The sequence below is a fragment of the Sinocyclocheilus grahami genome, unplaced genomic scaffold, assembly GCF_001515645.1.
Source record: "Sinocyclocheilus grahami isolate Dianchi unplaced genomic scaffold, SAMN03320097.WGS_v1.1 scaffold787.1, whole genome shotgun sequence".
In the NCBI taxonomy this organism is placed as follows: domain Eukaryota; kingdom Metazoa; phylum Chordata; class Actinopteri; order Cypriniformes; family Cyprinidae; genus Sinocyclocheilus; species Sinocyclocheilus grahami.
The window spans coordinates 168,759-191,526 of record NW_015505966.1 but is presented as its reverse complement, the minus strand read 5'-3'; the positions used below and the strand labels follow the sequence as shown (position 1 = coordinate 191,526).

General features: G+C 34.8%; 2 protein-coding genes across 2 annotated transcripts in view; both read right to left on the bottom strand.

Annotated features, from left to right (window-relative positions):
* The window catches only part of plekhd1 (pleckstrin homology domain containing, family D (with coiled-coil domains) member 1), a 12,664-nt gene extending 5,500 nt beyond the window's left edge, over nt 1-7,164 (bottom strand). Inside the window, exons 1-12 of the mRNA XM_016246138.1 lie at nt 7,115-7,164; nt 6,826-6,985; nt 6,059-6,152; nt 4,220-4,309; nt 3,843-3,919; nt 3,561-3,652; nt 3,416-3,468; nt 3,055-3,149; nt 2,702-2,795; nt 2,236-2,426; nt 1,044-1,176; nt 519-663 (exon numbers count right to left, since the gene is read on the bottom strand). Coding sequence (XP_016101624.1) covers nt 519-663; nt 1,044-1,176; nt 2,236-2,426; nt 2,702-2,795; nt 3,055-3,149; nt 3,416-3,468; nt 3,561-3,652; nt 3,843-3,919; nt 4,220-4,309; nt 6,059-6,152; nt 6,826-6,977 — 1,216 coding nt within the window. The 5' untranslated portion in view covers nt 6,978-6,985; nt 7,115-7,164. The remainder of the gene's footprint in view (nt 1-518; nt 664-1,043; nt 1,177-2,235; nt 2,427-2,701; nt 2,796-3,054; nt 3,150-3,415; nt 3,469-3,560; nt 3,653-3,842; nt 3,920-4,219; nt 4,310-6,058; nt 6,153-6,825; nt 6,986-7,114) is intronic.
* Nucleotides 7,165-10,460: 3,296 nt separating this feature from the next.
* Nucleotides 10,461-22,768, bottom strand: part of LOC107561659 (zinc transporter ZIP9-like) — a 19,736-nt gene continuing 7,428 nt past the window's right edge. The window contains exons 3-7 of the mRNA XM_016246132.1: nt 16,515-16,715; nt 16,357-16,425; nt 16,130-16,215; nt 11,687-11,821; nt 10,461-10,538 (exon numbers count right to left, since the gene is read on the bottom strand). Of these exons, the coding sequence (XP_016101618.1) occupies nt 10,461-10,538; nt 11,687-11,821; nt 16,130-16,215; nt 16,357-16,425; nt 16,515-16,715 (569 nt within the window). The remainder of the gene's footprint in view (nt 10,539-11,686; nt 11,822-16,129; nt 16,216-16,356; nt 16,426-16,514; nt 16,716-22,768) is intronic.

The window sequence follows — 22,768 nt, the reverse complement described above, 5'->3', positions numbered from 1 at the left end:
TGAGCAGTGTAGAGTAGCGCTTGTTGTTTGTAATTTCTCCGATCACAAATGCAGACATGGTTTTATGTTTACGCGGCGCGATGCAACACAGTATAAGTCATTATAATCCGTAATTATGTCCCCACTGGATGCAATGAATGCCAGGTTTATAATGGGTTTTCATGTTTTTGTCTCGTCGCTCTGGCCGGACACGGCATCACAGTATGGTAAGGGGCGTAACATTTCCGTCACACGCTTGAGGTATTCGGCCAATCACAACGCACTGGATAGCTGGCCAATCACAGCACACCTCGCTTTTCAGACCGATGAGCTTTGTAAAAATCGACGCATTTCAGAAAGGCGGAGCATAGAGGAGAAACAATCATGTACAGTAATGTGTAAAATAATGTTTTTTTTTTTACTTTATTTAAACCGCATAAACACATTTCATTACACCAAATACACAAAATAATGTTCTTTTTAGCAACATCATATGACCCCTTTAACGTTAATGACATGAGCTAATGGAATGTACTCACTGCGGAGATGGCTGACGTCTCCTTTCATTTTTTCATCTCTCTCACGGGTGTGTTCTATTGCATTTAGACCCTGCTCTAGATCTTGCAGGGCCTCCTCAGCCAATTTCAGCCTACGTTCCAGTTCCACACGAGACTCCATCTCCGCCTGTTACACACACACACACACACATACACACGCACACACACACAAACAACATATAATGTATATTATGAAGACAGGGTGTAAGGGAGATACATTTTAGAAGGGAGAGGTATGGAGGAGGAGACAGACATGGGCCTTTATAGAATTTCAATTGATTTTTCTATCAGTAAGAAGTGATAATAGATGTGCAGATGATCCAGAGATACAGGAGAGGTAATGTGATACATATGTTGCATGTAACCTAATAACACTGTATGTTAGATCCAAAGCAAAAATATCATAGCAACCATAAAAGAATAGTGAGAATTTTTGCAATGTTCCACACTCAGATTTACATCCAGATTTTTTTTAAATTCACAGTTTGATGGCACTTTATTTTGCACCTTCAGCTCTTCTTCGGTGTGCTGTTTGTCTGCTGTGAGCTGTGTGAGCGACTGCTGGAGGGCTTGAGCTTGAGATGAATAAAACTCCCTCTCCTCCTGCAGAACTTTGGCTCGCTTTTCATTTTCTTTCAGCCTGCAAGGGGCGACAGAGAGAAGGTCTGGCTGACTGCCATCAAAACAAGGCTGTAGGAAAGCGAGCACTGGAGTGTGGTTTGTGATAAGATGCCAGAGATGCTATATTTGCAGAGGCTCACTGTTTCCTGTGTTAAAGTACAAAATAAGTTATTTATCATATTTGTTTGCATTCTTTTCCTAATCTTTACATGAAATATAATTAATTAAATTATTTTTAATGAATTAATATATTTTTTTATTTATTTATGAGTACAGATTGCTGCATAATACATAGTATTTACTGAATATTACCTACTATTTTTTAGTATGTATAACAGTACTCAGAATATTTTAAAATATAGAATGGCACTGAAGAAGCTTGTAATTGTTTTTTTTTTTGCTAATTTTTTTGCATTTCTAAAATAAATAAGGTAATTTTGCATTTTGAATACAAATTGATGTATTCAATTTGCAATGTAATTCAAAGTAATTTATGTATTCAAATTTAAATACATTTTTGTATTAATTTTAATACAAGTTTAATAAAAGTATTGGCAGTCTAAATAGAAGTAGTAGCCTATATATTTAATCATGTATTCAAGTAATCTCACATTTTTTAAAGAGTACACAACAGTTAGCAGAAATAAGACTTCACAATTTTAGAAACTAAGTAAAAAAATCAATGATATCTGATCAGTTTGTTGTTTATAAATTTGTTGTATCATGCGTAATGGACCATACAGCAGAGTCACATTTATTTATATCCTGATTTTAAGGTCACTCATACCCACTAGCCAATCCACTCTCTGTCATTTGTGCTTTATTCGCATCTAATCAATTTTCATTTGCATCTAATCAATAGACTGGCTTATTTAGGGATCAATGTGCATTTCCATTGTCATGGTCTCAACAGTCCATTTATTCTAATTCACTTCCTGGATAAACAATGGCTCTAGAATCTACATTCCAAATAAATCTTTTGTTTCCCTGGAACAGGAAATTGCTGTATACTCTGAAATCTCGAAATATGAAAATAATATTTTGTAATGAAACATTTTTACCGTCCAGATTTTCTCACCTTTCTTCTGCCTGTTCTTTCTCTTTAAGCAGGCTCGTCATCTGCTCCTCGATTTCCCGCAGGTTGCCCTGAAGCTGCACCTCTGGATTCTGAGAGTCTAAAGAAGCCCGCCGATCACTTTCTGTTTCAGCCACATCTTGTCCTCTTTCTCGCAGAAGCTCGAGGGTACGCTTTTTCTCTTGGGATAACTCCTGAAGAGACAGAGTCAGACTTTTGCTATGGACCTTTTTTTTTTTTTTTTTTTAATGGGACACACCTCATGGATAATAACAACCAGAACTTCATTGTAAAATGTCTTTCATATAACTCTACAGTCTCATTTTTATCACATTACATAATTTCACCTCAGATCAGTCCTGCTGTGCTTCACATCTGGGTCCTCCTGATCACACTCGGTTTACTAGGGATTTTGTACACATTTTTTTTATTTTAAATATTATATTTTAAAATGTTTATTTCCTGATACCTCTAAAGACTTTTGCAGAAGTGTGGTAAGATTATGAAGCTCCTCTTTCTCATTTTCCACTCCTGTCAGACACTGAGCAGTACCGTCCAGATCTCTACCAACACAAAACAATAGAAAATGTTTCAGAGGAAGTTCATCTATGTTCAGGGTAAATTTAACATGTTAATTATTAATGTAATATTTTATTCATACAAATGCTGGATTGCTATCAAACCCCATTTATTATGGCTGGACAAGATAGATAGATAGATAGATAGATAGATAGATAGATAGATAGATAGATAGATAGATAGATAGATAGATAGATAGATAGATAGATAGATAGATAGATACTGATTGGATGAGTGTCTTACAGTTTAATTTGATCTTGTTCTGCTCTCAGCTCTTGAACCACTTCCTCAAACTTCTGCTTTTCTTCCTCCAGCAATTGATTCAGTCTCTCCAGCTCCTACAAAACACAGATACACTCACATGAACACACATATGTTTACATATTTATCCACCACTCACTTTACATGCATTGACTGAATATCTAAACATATCTGTGTACAAACCTATACCATAATATACTTAAACACTGCACAAGTGGGCATTTGTTGGTGTGAATTTAATACACGAGTTTCACAATTTGAGTTGAATTACTGAAATAAATGAACTTTTCCATGACATTCTAATTTATTGAGATGCACCTGTAAATATAAATAGAGAGCTAACCTCCTTCTGTTCTCTTTGCAAGCACAGTTCCTCTGTCTCCTCCATGAGCTTGTCTGACAAAAAACAAAATAATAAATTAATAATAAATTAGAACTTTATGGGAGAGGAAAAGAAATGTGAAGGCTAAGAGAAGCTGTGACCATACCCACGTATTCCTGTTTTTCCTTAGCCAGCTGTAGCCCCTGAGCTTCAAGACTCTCAATCATAGCCTCACCCAACTGAGCATTCTTCCAAGTGCTTTCATGAAAACATACACACACACACAAAAGTCACACTACTGTCAGACACAATCTATAGCATAATAAAAAATATTAGAAAAAAAAGTATATATTTATTAATCTTATATGTGAAATTGGTTTTAGTCATGCTAACTACATTTTAATTATTATTATTTTTTTTTTTACAGAGATGTTCGAAGTTCACTCACACTTTTCCTGACTCTTGTAGCATTTCCACCCACTGGCTCTGCTCTGACTCCGATTCAGCAGCCAGGACAATGTTTCCCTGCACAGGATACAGAAATTTTATTTAATTTAATCAGAAATAATTCATTTTATTTTTATTATTATTATTCATTTTTATTTATTTTTAAAGAAAGACTCAGTGGCAAGATTCTAGTTAATCGGTTTGTCCTAAACAGCTCTCTTTCTTTTTCACATATGTAGCTTTGAAAAGTTTGATTAATTTACTTGGTTCATCCCATCCTTTTCTGATAGGCCTATAGCTTTGGAAAACCCAATTCATTGTGGTGAACTGGTTTCCAAATAAATAAATACATAATAGAATAGAATAGAATGTTTTTACTGTAAAGTCCTCATGGCTGATGACCATGGCAAATGGCATGCCTTGATCTTCTCTTGGCTCGACGATGCATCCACCTAATGGAATCACCCCCTTACATTGAGAAAAGGATAAAATACATTTTATGCCCATTAAAATGTATACTTGAACAAACTGGACAAGTTTTGCTTACATTACTCAGTATCTAATTGCTTGGTTATATTATAAAAGTGAGCAATAATCACTATTCAGTACAACAACAGCTGCACATCTTGCTTGCGTTAGATTGCTTAACTATATGATTATATAATTAATAGTGCTGTCAACATTTTTTCAGTTTAACGCGTAAAAAAATATTCAAAGGACTTAACGCAGGGGTGGAGCTAGGTTTGGCCACCCCACTCAGGCCTGCAGCTTCTGTCTCTTTTTTTCTTGACAAGAATTGCGTTTTTATTTAGACGTAGAATATCTTTATGACCACATCAAATGGGAGACTTTACAGATGCACACTCCAACTTCACTTCAGCACCAGGCGCAAGTCAAACGAGCTTGGAAAAGGTACAGGTGACGAGGGAGCTTCAGTAGAACAACAGGCCATACAGTATGTCAGTAAAAAAACAATTTTCCTGTCCTGTTAGCCGTTATACCGTGCTTGTTGTAACTGCTCTTCAATTGCACGCACAAATGTGGCAACGCGTGCTGTTTCATTTCATATTAAAGCAAAAAAGAAACTACAAGCATGCAGTAAAGCTGCCTTAAAACTGTGCATGCAAGTAAGTATTTGTTATATATGAGTCACATTTAAGAACATGTCTCTGAAATGCAGTGGTTTTCAAACTGTCCTGGAGCAGCCCAGCGCTGTCTCCCTCATCTAACACACCCGATTCAACTCGTCAGCTCATTAGTAGAGACTTTAAGAAAAGGTAAAGAGTTGTGAGAAAATATGATGCATGTTTGATCCGTGTCATGTTCAGCAGCGGCAGCTCTTAAAGCAGCCAAATTAACATATTATAATGGATTTATTTGAAGATTGTTTTAAGTTCACTTAGAAGTCATTTGGTTACACTTTACTTGAAGGGGTGTGCATAAGACTGACATGACACCTTCATAATCATGACATGACACATGTCTTGAATATGAAGGTTTTTTTTATGCATGTTTATGACAACTGTCATTAAGTGTCATTTGCTCAGTTATGTAATTTTTAATGCAAAGATGACATTGTTTGAGATGTCTTTGTTATGGGCTATGGTTGGGGTAAGGGTAGGGGTAGGGTTAGGTCAAATAATGTCATATTTGCATTAAAAATGACATAACTGAGCAAATGACACTTAATGACAGTTGTCATAAACATGCATAAAAAACCTTCATGTGTCATGTCATAATTATGAAGGTGTAATGTCAGTCTTATGCTCACCCCTTCAAGTAAAGTGTTACCAATCATTTTTAAAAGTCTAATAAATGTTCAAACTGATAGCTCTCAATATTACTGTAATGTTGGATGGCGTTTAAACAATTTTCTGTAGAGACATCAGTAGTAGTGGTATCAGTAATACTCGCCTTCAGTCATAAAAAAAAAATTAACAAATATTAAAAATACACTGTCTTTATGTCGTTTCTACATTCATTTGTAGATTGAATGTGAAATTATTGCAATATAAAAGTATATTTAAAAACATTAAGTTAGGTGAGATTAATAGCGAGTAATCGTGATTAATTAAAAAAAAATTGCAATTAATTCGTTATTTTTTGAATCGATTGACAGCACTAATAATTAAATATATATCCATTCATATTTAATTAGAGTTAATAATAAAAATTATTATAAATGTGTAACTCTAAGAAATGCAAATGTCTGTGTACCTTAGGGTGAATGTTGAAATATCTATTGGTCTCGAAGCTTTTTTTCTCGTTCTCAGCATAGTACAAAAGAAAACTCTCCTTGATGATGAAGAATCTGTTATGAAAGCACAAACAGCAACAAGACATTCAATAATAACCTCACAGCTAACACTGCACATAATAAAGCCATTCTGTCCAGTGCAGTAAACACTACATGAAAACCCTTCACTGCTTCCTTCACAAACTCATAAATGACCAAATAACCATCAATTTTAACATTCATTTTCCTGGAATTGATCTTTATGAGACCTAATGTAAAAGAAAACTAACACGCACAAAAAAAAAACACCGGCAGCACAGAACGTCCTTATAGATCTGACTTACTCAGCTTTAAAGGCACATTTAAAGCTCATCTCAGTTCAGTTTATAATGATAGGTCACTCAATATCATCTAAAGCTTTTAAAGTGCATTACACAACAAGGCACCACACAAAAATAATATGTGCTTAAACTCAGTGCAAAAAAAAAAATTCACTACAGAACAAAAATACGAATAAATCCGTCACTTGTTCTTTTGCCTCACTGTACTATCTAGTAGTCTATAACATTATACATAAAACTCCATTGCTGACCACAACAACAACAACACAATGCATTGTATATCTCTGTGCAGAGAAAGTAAAACAACAAACTAAAATAAAATAACTAAAAATATTCCCCTAATAATACAGTCGTATACATGCTTTTAATTTTGTTACAGATTGTGCATAGTTAGGTCCCAATATTACCTGCGGGACCACTTGGCTGAGGGCCTCCCGAAAGGTCTCTTCCACAGAACCCCATGCAGTTGCACCTTGGTGCTGATATCCAAAGCGTCCGAGTCAGCTTGATCCATGGAGGTCCAGGGCGAGAGTAAGGAGGGTTTGGACGAGGAGAACATAGCTGACTCTTTCACAGGAAGTAGGAGAGGAGGAGGTGTGGTAAAATAAAAATGTCAATAAAGTTCAAATAGTAGCTCAATAGTTCAATAACCCTATAGAGCCGCATTCAAACAGACAGAGCTTATGATGCACTCACCAGTTATTCAGCGACGTGGAATGATGCATCTGCCAATAGTGACGTCAGCTGGTATCGGACAGTGTGGAAACAGAACGAGAGGGAGGGGGGAATAGATACCAGAGGGTTAGACCAAAAGGCTTTGGGAATTATAATTTTTTTTTTATCTGAGGGACGTCAATGCGATATTTTTAAGAGAAAAGCTATTACTTTATGGATTACATACAACACTTATGATGTTCTATCTATCTATCTATCTATCTATCTATCTATCTATCTATCTATCTATCTATCTATCTATATGTTTCTTTGACTATTTAAATTCCTATTTACATTAAAAAGAATTTTATAGATGAAATTACAGAAACAGGTATCTCGATACTTTAGCCTAAGCATAGACTTGCTATATTACTGTAAACCATGAAAATTAATCAGCATGAATGAATGGTTTCAATATTTCAATAAATCATTTCAATATTTGTGAAAATAATTTACATACATTTTTACACAAATTACAACTCAAACGTGTGTGCCATAAAGATCAAGCTTAATATAAAAGTATGAGACGTGATGTGTGATGAAATTTGTGTGTTGTTTCCAATCAAGCTGTAATTCTGTCCAAATGCAAAACGATTTTTTTATTGTGATTGTATTAAATTAAATTTGTACTTATTATTTATTTTTTTTTACTAAGAAATTAGACTTTTTCGACAAACGAGTAAGACATTCTATTCCAAAACTGTTTACAATGTCATTTCTACCACAGTTTGTTATAAAACACAATACATAATTTGAGATATATGGTGGAAATAATGTATAATGCATGCATGGCCGTTGTTGGAAATGGAAAGAGGACAAATTAAACAAACTAGCAAGAGTATGCATAGTATGTTTTAACAGAGTTTATTATTATTATTAATGTCATTCATTTATTATTTGTATTTATTTATTTTATTTTTACTCAGGGACACAAGTGCCTATTACCAAAACTATTTTGAAAAGGTAGGGAAAAGAGATTTCAGATGTTGTTCTTACATAAAAGAGCAATCTGTCCAATTTTACAGACAGATTAATCTGCTAAAGAGCCATTTGGTGCATAAATGTTCGGATTACAGATGTATTCCTGTCCAAACAACTTTAGCAAACACATTATGGATCTATATGCTCATAAATCTGACATATTTACAGTGATTTGTCTTATCATTGAATGTATGGTATCACACACATTTGTGAGTTCGTAGTTTGCTGATGGATCAGGGATTATGCACCCTAGACACTTAACACAGCTCCAGAGGATTTATATTTAATAACACTTCATCTGCGACTTTACACATGGACTAAAGGTTATTTGCATTTTACAGTACATCTCAAAGGAATGATATCGGTTTAACACAAGATTGTTACCACAGAAAATAATTCCAACTTGTAAAACAAAAATCAGTTTTACTGTATAATGCAGAAAAAGTAGAAAAATACATATTGTACTTTGTGTTAATTACATTATTATATTATGTATAGTGTTTATGAGCAGAAAACTGAATATTGTACTTTGTTATATTACATCATAATATATCCTGCTTCACATCACATTTATGCATCTGTAAGTTGCTTATAATATTATTATATATTAAAAAAACGGATAGTTCCGGTCCTTGATTCTGATTGGTTGAGCCCCGTTCGAAGCTGTTGTAAATTACTCTACAAACACACACCTTTGTTTACGTTTGTGTGTTGTTTGGCAACCACTTTGTTGCAACCACAGCTGTTTCTGAGGAACATTGTTTGGTGGAAGAATACTGTTGTTATTGATATCATTACACTTGATTTGCTGTTTTATTTTGTGAAACCTAACTATGTATATATGGAATAACCGTTTTATAAAAGCAATAAGCCCCGTGAAGCCGTGGTTTACAGTGAATTTATAACAGCTAAGGGGCGTTACGACGCGAAGCGGACAAAATGCCTCTTATTTTAACAGAAGCATGGCTTATATTGAAAATATGCAGGATACAAATGTCTTCCTTCTTCAAACATGACCTTCATGAACAATATTATCTCATTAGTTAAGTATGATAACTTTAGATAATTTATTAGGGCACAAATTGTTGTTTGTGGTGGAATTGATGCCTCAAAACAGGCATGACTGAGAGCTGTAATTTGTGTAAAAAAATTAAATTATTTTGACAAATATTGAAATGATTCATAATTATTTCTCTGTATTTGGATTACTATATTTTTAATGAAGAATTTCAATGTGTCTATTATTAAATAAAATTCATAATAATAAAAAAATCTGATGTACTCGTACACTATTTGGACTACAACATGGCATTATTGTAAACTAAAAGTTTATATATATATATATATGTAGACAGACATCCCAGATTGCTGCCAATATCCAAAGATGTGCCTGTGTATGTCTTTATGACTGGACAATAACTCTATTTTTCTTTAAAGGATTACTTATTTCTCATTTATTTGCTTTATTAATTCACAATGTGAAAATATGTCCCAATGCAATTCCAAATGTTATTAAAAAGGCAAAATAAGGTACATGGTAAGATTTGCATCCATTCAAAAAAGAAAACAACTTTATTCAAATCATGAACAGATCATTTTGAGACTATTTTAAGTTAAACAATTGCGAGGAAAAATAAGGCATACTCCTCTTGCGGAATGATCACATAAAAGCCCAACACTTTGAACTCATCATATCCCACCAATTTGTAAAATCTATATCCCAATACCACCACCCTCCCTCGCAGCTTTGGGCTGTGTGAGTACAATCAGTCAAAATAAGTCAATATGGCACCGCATTTCACCTAACCAATCACCATTCAGTTCCATTTTATATCTGTCCCAAGTCTCTAGGAGGAGGTCATGTCGCAGTATTCGACTGAGGCTAAGTGTATGCAGTTTTCCCTTTTAAAGGAGTCTTAAAAAATAATCTACAAATCAGCTTGAAGTCTCTCATCAGCGTTAATGCTGTGCTTGCGCACTACGGTAAGATGAGGGCGCTAGAGTGCTAAAAGCACTAACACAGCTTTCATACAGACCAGTGTGGTTCCCAACAACATACCTGGAGGCCCCCAAATCTGCACATTTTGCATGTCTCTTTAATCAAATACACCTGATTCAACTCATTAGTAGAGACTCCAAGACCTGAAATAGGTGTGTCAGACAAAAGGAGAGATGCAAAACGTGCAGTGTTGGGGGGCCTCAACTAACGTGGTTGGGAACCACTGATATAGACTATGACTGTTATTTTTTCAGAGCACGACAGCAACACTTTGTAAACCAGGACCATAGGTTGTTGCTGGTGTCCATGTTGGCCCCAAAAGTCTCAAAAAATTTTCTTATTCAGGCTTCAAAGGTAACAGTTAAGTAACTTGGTGACGAACACAGCAGCATTCATGTTCGTAGATCGCACTTTCAAATCTAAAACCTTTAGGTGTCAAAACCAGGAATCCAGCATATAATCTTTCTAACTGACCTCACATTCTCTTCAGTCAAGACAAATAAGACGACCCATATTAAAACCGAAGTATCAATGCCATTAACTTAAAAACGATCTTTCTATCCCACTCATTACGTAAGCTAAAATGAGACTAAAAACTACTCTGGGTGTCAAATAGGGTATTTTGGTTTGTCATTTATACAGAGAATACATATTTACAGTACACAGGCTTTGCTCGAAGCACAGTACAAAACATCTGAATGACCATGAGATCCTTTTTTTTTTTTCAGGCTTAAACAACCAGTCTGGTTTGAAAAAAGTGGTTAAAGTCAAATAATAAAGTTGTACATGCATTGAGCTCAACAGAACAATGTCCACCTGCAAGCCTTTGGACTACAAACCTTCAAGTGTGATTTAATAATAAAAATTAAAATCCTAAGCAACTGATTGAAATTAACCACAAAATTGTTTTTTAATATTTTAAATTCTACTAAGAGATGTCATATTTGTCCAGTAACCATATGCATGACATTTTTGAATAAATTACTGTAGTTTATAAGCAGAGAACAATTTTATCAGTAGCCAAGTTTGGGAAAACAAAGCCCCATACATCGTTGTATGTTCCCATATTAACTCAGAAGCATATTTATTAATGGAATACAGAGTAAAACTGTTATCTCATTAATAAAACTACATTAAAACAAATAGTATAACATCAACGGAGTAAAAACTAAGAAAACATGGAAATGTTCTTAATGAAAACAGGTTTAACTGACTAGCTTAGGCAAGGTGTAATTTGATCAAAGTTTAAAATAGCTAATCAATACTGTAAAAAAAGGGGGACAAACTCAAAATAATTACTCGAGGACTATGACTTTAATGTTTGTAAAGTATCTACATTTTTTTTATCATTATGAATGAAAGATTAATGGACATTTCATATAAAAACTAATAGAATACCAAATTTAAAGCATTCAAGACTACCCACCAACAACCGAATCTTTTAAACCAGCACCACTGAAGAAAACATAAAATTAAGAGTTGGACACGATCGAATATATATATATATATATATATATATATATATATATATATATATATATTTTTTTTTTTTTCATTCTTTTATTTGAACATACCTGACTGAGTCCTACGTAGGTGAGCATGGCCAAAACAGGGGCAGCCAAGGCAAAGACCAATAGATGTTTCCGGATACGGTTTCTTTCTAAACCTGCATGCATGAGGAAAGAGACGAGTCCAAACGCGGCAGGAGCCTGAAATACAAGACGCAATGATAGCAAACCAGAATTAATCAAATTTAACGAGTATAAAAAAAATTACTTAAAATTAAAAGGCTAAACAGTAAACAAAAACATAAGGCAAGCAAAATGAAAGGTGTAGCTGTACTGATTTACAGCCACAAAAAAAAAAAACACCTTCCATCGGAAACATAAATTAGTTCAATTAGTTTTAAAGGGGTCATATGATGTGATTTTAATTTTTCCTTTTTCTTTGAACTGTTACAAGCTCTTTGTGCATAAAAAATATCTGTAAAGTTGCAAAGACTAAAGTCTCAAATCCAAAGAGATATTCTTTATAAAAGTTAAGAGTCAGCCACGCCTACCTAAAACGGCTCATTCTAACACGCCCCCACATATCTACCTCACTATGTGGGAAGATTTGCATAACACCGCCCAAATGTTCACGCAAAGAAAGAAGGCGTAACTTTTATTCTCTGTGTAGTATTGTTGTTGCGGCCGCTGCCATGTTGTGGAGACGCTGTGTGTTTTGTTGTGAAAACGAAACTACTTTGTTTGGCCTTCCAAAAGAGGACACGACTAGAAATCAGTGGTTAAGTTGTATTTACAACACTGTTCCAGAACAGTTCAACCCAAATATTCAGATGTGTGCAGCACATTTTATGGAGGACTGTTTCCTGGTAGAGTTGACTACAATGCCGGCTGTTCTGACTCACAGAATGTAAGTAAGTTTTCATATTTAAAGGATTTGCCACTGATGATTCAAACGCGAGTTTTGAGCAGTGTAGAGTAGCGCTTGTTTGTCATTTCTCCGATCACAAATGCAGACATGGTTTTAGGTTTACGCGGCGCGATGCAATGCAATGCGTAAAAAGACAGTATAAGTCATTATAATCCGTAATTATGTCCCCACTGGATGCAACAAATGCCTCGTTTATAATGGGTTTTAATGTTTTTGAATCGTCACTCCGGCTGGACAGGGCATCACAGTATGGTAGGGGCGTAACATTTCCGTCACACGCTTGAGGTATTCGGCCAATCACAACGCACTGGATAGCTGGCCAATCACAGCACACCTCACTTTTCAGAACGATGAGCTTTGAAAAAATGTACGCGTTTCAGAAAGGCGGGGCATAGAGGAGAAACAATAATGTACAGTATGTGGAAAATAATGTTTTTTTTTTTTTTTACTTTAAACGGCATAAAAACATTTCATTACACCAAATAGACACAATAATGATCTTTTTAGCAGCATCATATGACCCCTTTAAAAAGTAGCCCATTGGAAAATAATGGCAGAGATGGAGAAAATAGAAAAGGATGATGTGAGTGCAAGTACGGTCAATCATTTACAGTTAGGTCCATATATACTTGGACACTGACACAACTTTCATAAAAGTGCAGACTTTAAACTTTAATTCAAGGGGTTGAACAAAAATATAACATAAAATGCTTAGGAATTACAACCATTTTTTATACACCGTGCCCCCATTTTCAGGGTCTCAAATGTAATTGGACAAATAAATAAAATGTTCATTTTTAATATTTTGTTGAGAATCTTTTGCAGGCAATGACTGCCTTCAGTCTAAAACTCAAGGACATCACCAAAGACTGGGTTTCCTCCTTTGTGATGCTTTGCCAGGCCTTTACTGCAGCTGCTGTCAGTTGTTGTTTGTGGGTCTTTCTGCCTTTAGTTTTGTCTTAAGCAAGTGAAATGCATGCTCAGTCGGGTTGAGATCAGGAGACTGACTTGGCCATGGCAGAATATTCCACTTTTTTACCTTCAAAAACTCCTGGGTTGCTTGTGCTGTTTTGGGTCACGGCCCATTTGTATGAAGCACCGTCCAATCAACATTGCTGCAGTTGGCTGAATCGGGGAAGACAGTAAATCCATATACCCTTCAGAATTTATACGGCTGTTTCTGCCTTCTGTCACGTCATCAATAAACACCAGTAACCCAGTGCCACTGGAAGCCATGCATGCCCATACCATCACACTGCTCCACCATGTTTCACAGATGATGATGTTGTATTCTTTGGATCATGAGCTGTTCCAAGCCTTCTCCATACTTTTTTCCTTCCCATCATTCTGGTACAGGTTGATCTTAATTTCATCCATCCAACTAATGCTTTTCCAGAAGTGGTCTGGCTTTTTTAGATGTTCTTTGGCAAAGTCTAATCTGACCTTTCTATTATTGAGGCTAATGAATGGTTTGCAGCTTGTAGTGAACCCTCTGTATTTGCTCTGTTTCACTTGCATGGAGAGCTCCTTTGACCGCATGATGTGGGTTCACAGCAACAGCTTTCAAATGCAAATGGCACACTTAGAATCAACTCCAGAACAATTACCTGCTTAATTGATGTAGAAATAGGCATGGAGAGCTCCTTTGACCGCATGATGTGGGTTCACAGCAACAGCTTCCAAATGCAAATGGCACACTTAGAATCAACTCCAGAACAATTACCTGCTTAATTGATGTAGAAATAGCGAAGGAATAGCCCACGCCTGTTCCTCCAATTTTGATGAGAATACCCTCGAATTGAAGCAGAGTGTGCACTTTAAGCCCATATTCATACACATAACTCTAACTTGAATATGTTTTGGTCAACAGCTAAAATAATAAAAATTGTGCCTGTGTTCAAATATATATATGGACCTAACTGTATCTGTTTATCTTCTTGATCTTTCATTCAAAATATTGAGAAAAAATTAAACCTGTAAAGTAAAATAATTCACAGCATTTTGGAGAAAAAAAAAAAAAATGTAGAATAGTTATGTAAAATTTTACTTCAATTAAAACCTGTCCATTTTGCTCATACTTCGCCCACGCCTGTCCATGAAACAGCTTTTGAGTCAATTGTCCAATTACTTATGGTCCCTTGAAAAAGGGGGGGAGGTACATATTAAAGAGATTCAATTTCTAAACCTTTCCTCCAATTTTGATGAGAATACCCTCGAATTGAAGCAGAGTGTGCACTTTAAGCCCATATTCATACACATAACTCTAACTTGAATATGTTTTGGTCAACAGCTAAAATAATAAAAATTGTGCCTGTGTTCAAATATATATATGGACCTAACTGTATCTGTTTATCTTCTTGATCTTTCATTCAAAATATTGAGAAAAAATTAAACCTGTAAAGTAAAATAATTCACAGCATTTTGGAGAAAAAAAAAAAAAATGTAGAATAGTTATGTAAAATTTTACTTCAATTAAAACCTGTCCATTTTGCTCATACTTCATTTACTAAAGGTGCAAATATTAGGGGAGCTCACTCTGTTTATCTTCTTGATCTTTCATTCAAAATATTGAGAAAAAATTAAACCTGTAAAGTAAAATAATTCACAGCATTTTGGAGAAAAAAAAAAAAAAAATGTAGAATAGTTTTTATGTAAAATTTTACTTCAATTAAAACCTGTCCATTTTGCTCATACTTCATTTACTAAAGGTGCAAATATTAGGGGAGCTCACAGTATATATTTAAAGCGCTGAATACAGAATTCCACAATTATCATTACAATAATACACAACAGGGCAATGCATTAAAGACACAGTCTCAGATACATGCAAAGCACCTGTTGCGAGAGCTTGTGTAAAAAAATGGTTTATGCTTCTAAGTTTGGCTACCAGTGGCATTAATATTTGTCAAATTTCACAAAATAAGATATTTTGATAATGAACTGATATTTTATTACATATTTAAAATATACTGAATCTATGTTTTAAATATTTGGAAACAAGCACCTTTATTTGAAAAGGTGCCTACATTTAAATTTAGTCATTCAGCAGGTATTTCTAAACAAATGGATTCAAATAAGAAACAGCGCAAACAATTTATCCCAAGAGTCAATAATATATTCACAGAACAATAATGTAAAACTGTACCTTATGCAACATAATGGCCACAAATACAATGAGCTGGACGCTGGTCTGAGATGTGGACGCAGCCGCTCCAAGAGCAACACCATCAGCTGGAGCCACAGAGAGAATATGATTATTGGTCAGATTTAACAATACATATGACACGAATACGATCTGAAGATAACATATTACATAGAAAAAGTTTGGATAACGCAACTAAAGACTTTTCACAAAATAAGATATTTTGATAATGAACTGATATTTTATTACATATTTAAAATATACTGAATCTATGTTTTAAATATTTGGAAACAAGCACCTTTATTTGAAAAGGAGCCTACATTTAAATTTAGTCATTCAGCAGGTATTTCTAAACAAATGGATTCAAATAAGAAACAGCGCAAACAATTTATCCCAAGAGTCAATAATATATTCACAGAACAATAATGTAAAACTGTACCTTATGCAACATAATGGCCACAAATACAATGAGCTGGACGCTGGTCTGAGATGTGGACGCAGCCGCTCCAAGAGCAACACCATCAGCTGGAGCCACAGAGAGAATATGATTATTGGTCAGATTTAACATAATACATATGACACGAATACGATCTGAAGATAACATATTACATAGAAAAAGTTTGGATAACGCAACTAAAGACTTTATTCACACTATTATTTTTTTACCTGCAGCATGAACGACCAATCCAAGTGTGGTGGTGACCTTAGAGCTAGCAGTCCTTGCTGCTTCTGGATCTAAAAATGTGGCGAGAACAGATTCAGACACTTTACACCATTCTAATTTGTCATCAAGTGGAAAACAAAAATGCCAGCGTCACACCGACCGTCACTGCTGTGCATGTGAGAACTGCCGATCTGATCCACCAAGAGCATGAAGACGAAGCCCAGCACAAGAGAGACGCCGATATAAGCGTGGAGCTGCTCGTGACTGTGGCCGTGTTCACCGCTCTGCACCACGTCTCCTTCTACAACCTTCTGTTCAGAAACTTCGGTCTCCACCTGCCCGTGGCCATGGTGGTGTGCACCTAAACCAAAACATGAAAGAGCACAGCTTTGGAAATAATTTATATAATCGGTAATGGGGAGTGACTACAGGTTTTGGCACTACTAAGTTAATTATAGTAACAACAATTAGTGGTTTAGCAAAATGCTAAAAAGCTGTATTAATGGCACACTGTACTTGTGCATAGCCTCATATCCAAACCTGCTCTGTCTCATATGAAGTACTAGATAGTTTGATTCATTCCAGTAAATTTCTTTGTTCAGACAAATCATTTCAATGAACAAACAAATAAACTAACTAATCAAATAAAAAAAAGCCTTTTAGGTATTTTTATAGTAAAGTGACTACTTCTGTACTCTGATTGTATTTCATGTAAATGTACAAATCACAAGCTTGCGATTCGATTGCCAATTCGATTCGATATCGATTATTTTGGATATAAATCAGGTACAGTACATGCCAAATGTTCTCAAGGAAAAAAAAAAATCTCTCAACTAATCAGGGATGCAGCGATTAACCGGTTTCGCGATTAACCGCGCTTTAAAACGTCACGGTTAATTAATCGTAAAGGTTCCGCTAAACCGAGTGTTTCTGTTACACGGAACGGAACTGTTGCAGCTTGCGCAAAACGAAAAAAGTTACACTAGCGGTGCACCAGCTTAAAATGAGGTGCTTATCAGAGGCACGGAGGCTACTACATACATTAGATTAACTGTGACAGAGGGGCCAAACAGCGAAGCTTTATTTCCACCAGAGAAATGCTTGTCGATAGTGTGGGACCATTTTGTGTACACCAAGAATGACCAAGGTGTCATTTAAATATTGCTGTAAAAAAACTGCTGCTAAAGAGCGAATACATAAGGGATAATGCACGGCTTGCTGTACACTGAACGATTTTAATGCGCAACGTGAAGGCAAGAACCACGTGAAGCTACAGCTGAGAGCGAGAGAGAGAGCGAGAGCGAGAGCGAGAGAGAGAGAGAGAGAGAGGGGTGGCAGTTGCCTGTGTGAATTAGCCTACCTGCGTCTCTCCAGTAGGCTATTTAATCTATTTTATTAATAAAAGTTGATTACAATATTTCAGTTTAGTTCCATCATCAGTAACAGTTTCCCCTGTGGGACAAATAAAGTTAATATTAGTCGTATATTAATAATAGCTAGGCTACTTCATTAACTTTGTTATTTGCTATCCCTGTTGTAGTATGATTCATAAGTAAAAACCAACAATATTTTTTTTTCACCATGTTTCCAAAGTCTCTACCCCAGGTCCAAAAGAAATGTAAAGAAGGTACAAACTGAAAACATTAAATACTTTTGCGATCTATTTCCATTTGTTATTTTCAAAAGAGAAATACTGTCATGGATGTTTACAGAGCAGAGGTCACCTTTTTTTTAATTCCAATGGGAGAGATGGACTTTTGTTTATGATTATTTTGTGCTGTATTGTTGGTTACTGTGTTATTTCGGTCTCAAAAGCCAGAAATAAATAACACTTTAATATCTAAAGAGTGTTCATGTGATTTTATACATTAGTAATGTTGGGAAATGAGTAAATGCCTAATAATCGTCATAATCGTAAAACCGTGATTATTCCTCAGGCAATAATCGTACCAACAAAATCCATAATCGTTGCATCCCTACAACTAATGCTGTAAAATATAAATTTTATGTATATACATTTATGAGTCAGTTGGTACTACATTATTATAATATTGAAGTTTAAAATTAACTGATTTGTTAAAATTTCACTTAATGAAGTTTTTAAAATAATACGGTTACAATTACACAATATTTCTACATCATTTAGTTTTTTTTATATAAACTTAATGGTGGCTGTCATAAAATGATGATTTTTTCAAACATAAATTAAACATTGAAGAACAGTAAAAATGTATAATGAATATGTTCTATGGTGCATATATTTAGCAAAATGCCCCTCTCTACAGTTTATTTTTCTATCTGACTAATGAGTTTATGGTCACCGCATATGTTTTTCTGAGGTAAATGTGACATTGTTTACAAACGGTTATATTGATGTCTTTGCGCGGCTGAAACACTGATTGAGCGATTACATGAGACAGGATACGGATTGTAAAGTTGTACTCTTTCTTTTAACTTACCTTCAGATGTTTAGTCATGTTTTATTTGAATGTTGAATTGAAAAATTTATTTTGTGCTGAAACTGGTATTAATGTGGAGGAGATGATCGGTTCACGTGCGCTACGCGCTGCTGCGTCTGTTGATCGAGGCGCTACAGCGATCTGTCACTCCACATTAAACACATTAAAAACTTTTCAACGGTGGTGTGTGTGTATATATATATATGTTTAATAATGTCACTAATTAAGATTAATTTGCTCAAAAAGCCTTGTTTTGTGCCAGAAATAATGCAGGTCTAACTAAATAATTTTATTTACATATTCATATCCATAATTATTTATGTTTTAACGCCATATCAGCAACAATGGCTATATTCATGGCAACATTAACAATATTATTTCAATTCATCATTTACAATAATATAACATTTTCTTAAGAAACAATCATTACACAAAAGCATACAAGAAACAACAATAGTACGGATACAAATCATACACAATCATCCAGTTTAATCGGTGATAAAAATTCAAAAATTCTCCAAGGGGAGACTTTTTTTGTTTGTTTTTTAATGTCTTTTAGTATATATTTCCCAATAATGTCGTTGTCTAATATAATTTAAAATTGGACTTTCTATTAAAATATGTTTTACACAAAAAATTCTTACACAAGTCACAGACTGGTTTCTCATCGCCTATCAATAAATATGAATGAGTGAGTCTTGAATGTCCAATTCCACATCTTGTATACAACCTGCTCATATCTATTTTCAAAACAGTAATTAGGGCCCGAGCACCGGTGGTGCGAGGACCCTCTTGTAATAAATCTGCAAAAATGTCAACAATTCTGTGTTTTTCTGTCAATATGGGGTGCTGTGTGAACTAATGAAGAAAAAAAATTTACTTAAATGATTTTAGCAAATGGCTGCAATATAACAAAGAGTGAAAAATTTAAGGGGGTCTGAATACTTTCCGTACCCACTGTATATATATATATATATATTGGACAGAATTTGAAATCTGAGACTTTGTTTCATATTAAAAGTACCAAAGCACAATGCTTATTGTGATATATTGGATGGGAAGTGCCCTTCAACGTTCCATCTATTAACTGAAAACAGGCTAGACTAATATCGTTCCGTAAAAATGAGAATCGATTGGCTATTATAGAGATGGGTATTTTTTACCCAGCCCTAATGGGGTCCGTAAGATTTTTTAAGACGACATATCATTTTACAAAAGTTTTCTATTTCAAATAAATCCACAAAAATATTAGGCAGCACAACTTATTTTTTTGAACACTGATAATAAGAAATGTTTCTTGAGCACCAAATCAGCATGCTTTCTGAATGATTCTGAGAAACTGAAGACTGGAGTAATGGTTGATGAAAGCTTTGCCATGACAGGAATAAATTATATTTTAAACTACTTATAATCATAGCGCCACCTGTTGGCAATAGGACACATCATGCTTTACACTAACTCAAATATACCATGTTCAATCTGCACCAAATTTCATGTTTGATAAAAGTGCTGGACTGAAGAAATCTGCATGCCAAAATCCAGTTATAGTCATAGCGCCACCAGCTGGCAGCAGGATGACTGGCACATATAAATGACTATGAAATATTCCTCCTTCATTTACCACTTTAAATGCATATTGCTCGCCGTTCGCTGTCTTACTAAAGACGCCCGCTGGCGGTGAGCCAGGGTGCGAGGGCCCGTTCATCGCTGCTTGCAGCTTTAATTACTTCTGTAATTTACTACTGGATTCACCTCATATAGTTTGATCCATTTAATAGCTCAAATCTCTACAAAGAGTCAGCTACATTTCGTTAGTAGCTTATAGTAAAGATAACTATAACTTTTTTTTGTTTTTATTAATAAAATAAAATAAAAGTAGCCTGACTATAGTTTAACTATAGTCAATAGTTTAGCTAATAGCTTTACAGTAGAATGCCTACCACACATGAAAGCATTCCTACAGATACAAATCTACATAACAGATAAGGATTTAGGAATGAAGAACTTTGCCCAACTTGGGAGTGGGCGATACGGCAAAAAAATATAATACCACAATTTTTTTCAGGAAAATCACGATTCCCGATTTTAGCACGATTCTTTGTCATGCTGGTTTGACTATTTTCAAAACTAATTCCCTATTTTAAAATCAAATCCTTACAAAGTAACAAGAACAACAAAAAGGCAGATATTTAGGCCAAAGTGGGCAAAGATAAAAAAGCTGTCATTATTAGATCTGTGTTATTAAAAATTAAGAACAAAGATACACATTTTGAATATACATAACATACAAATAAAACAAACAGTGCTTTATTTTTCAGGTACAGGAGGTGTATTTAGCAGTAGCAGATATAAAAATAAAAAAAACACTATGCACTTCACTGTATAACTTATACACTGATTCTTATTTAAGCAACTGTAAGTTCTTCAGTCAAGAGCAGAGAGTGATTTTTCTCTTTGTGTTTCCTTGTTTTATTGAGATTAAAGGGATAGTTCACCCAGAGCTGAAAATTCTGTCATCATTTACTTACTCTCAAGTTGTTTTTAACCTGAATGAGTTTCTTTCTTCTGTTGAACATGAAAGTTATTTTGAAGAATGTGGGTAACCAAACAGTTACTGGTCCCCAGTGACTTCCATAGTATTTTTTTTTCCTACTATCAAAGTCAATGGGGAGCAGCAACTGTTTGGTTACCCACATTCTTCAAAATATCTTCTTTTGCGTTCGACGGCATTTAAAAATTAACACAGGTTTGTAAATAATGTAAAATAAATGAGTAAATTATGACAGTGACGCAGAGCTCGCAAACAAATCGCTAGCCCGACGTCCCGGGGCTATTGTGTTTTACAGTCGGGCTACCAAAATGTATCACTGCCCTCCCCGACGGGCTATCTTGAATAGTGATATAAAATCCCTTCCTTGATTTGCATTGTTCACTCACTTGTAGGGGTGAAACGGATCACAGTTTATCATTCACGTGTTTCTAAGTCTTACCAATTTAAACATTCACGCGCATGAAGAATTCAGTTCGGTGCTCGCGCGCACACGCTCAAAGCGTGCACATACAGAGCGGCGTTTCAGGCAGAGCACGAACACAGAATTGATTCCTCTTTTGCTTGAACGGACACATACAAGCGAAATAATCTCAAAATAACTACCTCGGAAAGTATTTTCATGTCTTAAATGAACGTAAACAGTGGAGAAAGAAATCGCACATGCATCATTATATTGGATCTGTGCATTCGGTCTTAAAGGGGCAGCAGCCTATAAATACCTGCTGTTTAAGCGCCACCTGCTGTCAGAGAGTGACATTTGTGTCTCATTCAGCCCGTCTGCTGTTTTTGTTTCGTTCAGATTTTTTATGTAGTATCACAAAGCTAAATTCAGACCATTTTGTTTTTGTTTCAAATTTCTAAATCGTACAATCTAAATAACATGCATGCAGCATCTTTGTTTGGACCGTGATTAAAATACACAGGCAAAACCTTAGTTTACTTGCATGGAGAAATTTCTTTTATTTGTATTTATTTATTTATTTGATTTGGGATTTGTTTTAAAATGTCAAGTTAGTATATTGTTTGACATTTTCATTTTCACAAAGTAATGTGCAGCCTTCTGGTCTGAGAAATAACAAAAGGACACCTTTTTTTTTTAAATCTGCCTTAAATCTAATTTTGTTAAAAAAGAAATTGTGAGAAAATTGTATTGTGAAATCAGTATCGTGAATCACATCACATCGTGAGTTGAGTGAATCGTTACATCCCTATATGCTACTAGTTTTGCTGTGGTATCGAAGTAGTAAATTGTTCTTTAAATAATAAGTGTTACTTAAATTATAAAGAATATTATATTTTTAACATTAAGATATTTTTTTTGCTTATCTGAAAAATGATCCGATCTGTGACTCAAAATGTGATATGATAATGTAATATAATCCGAACCGTGAGATTTGTGATCCA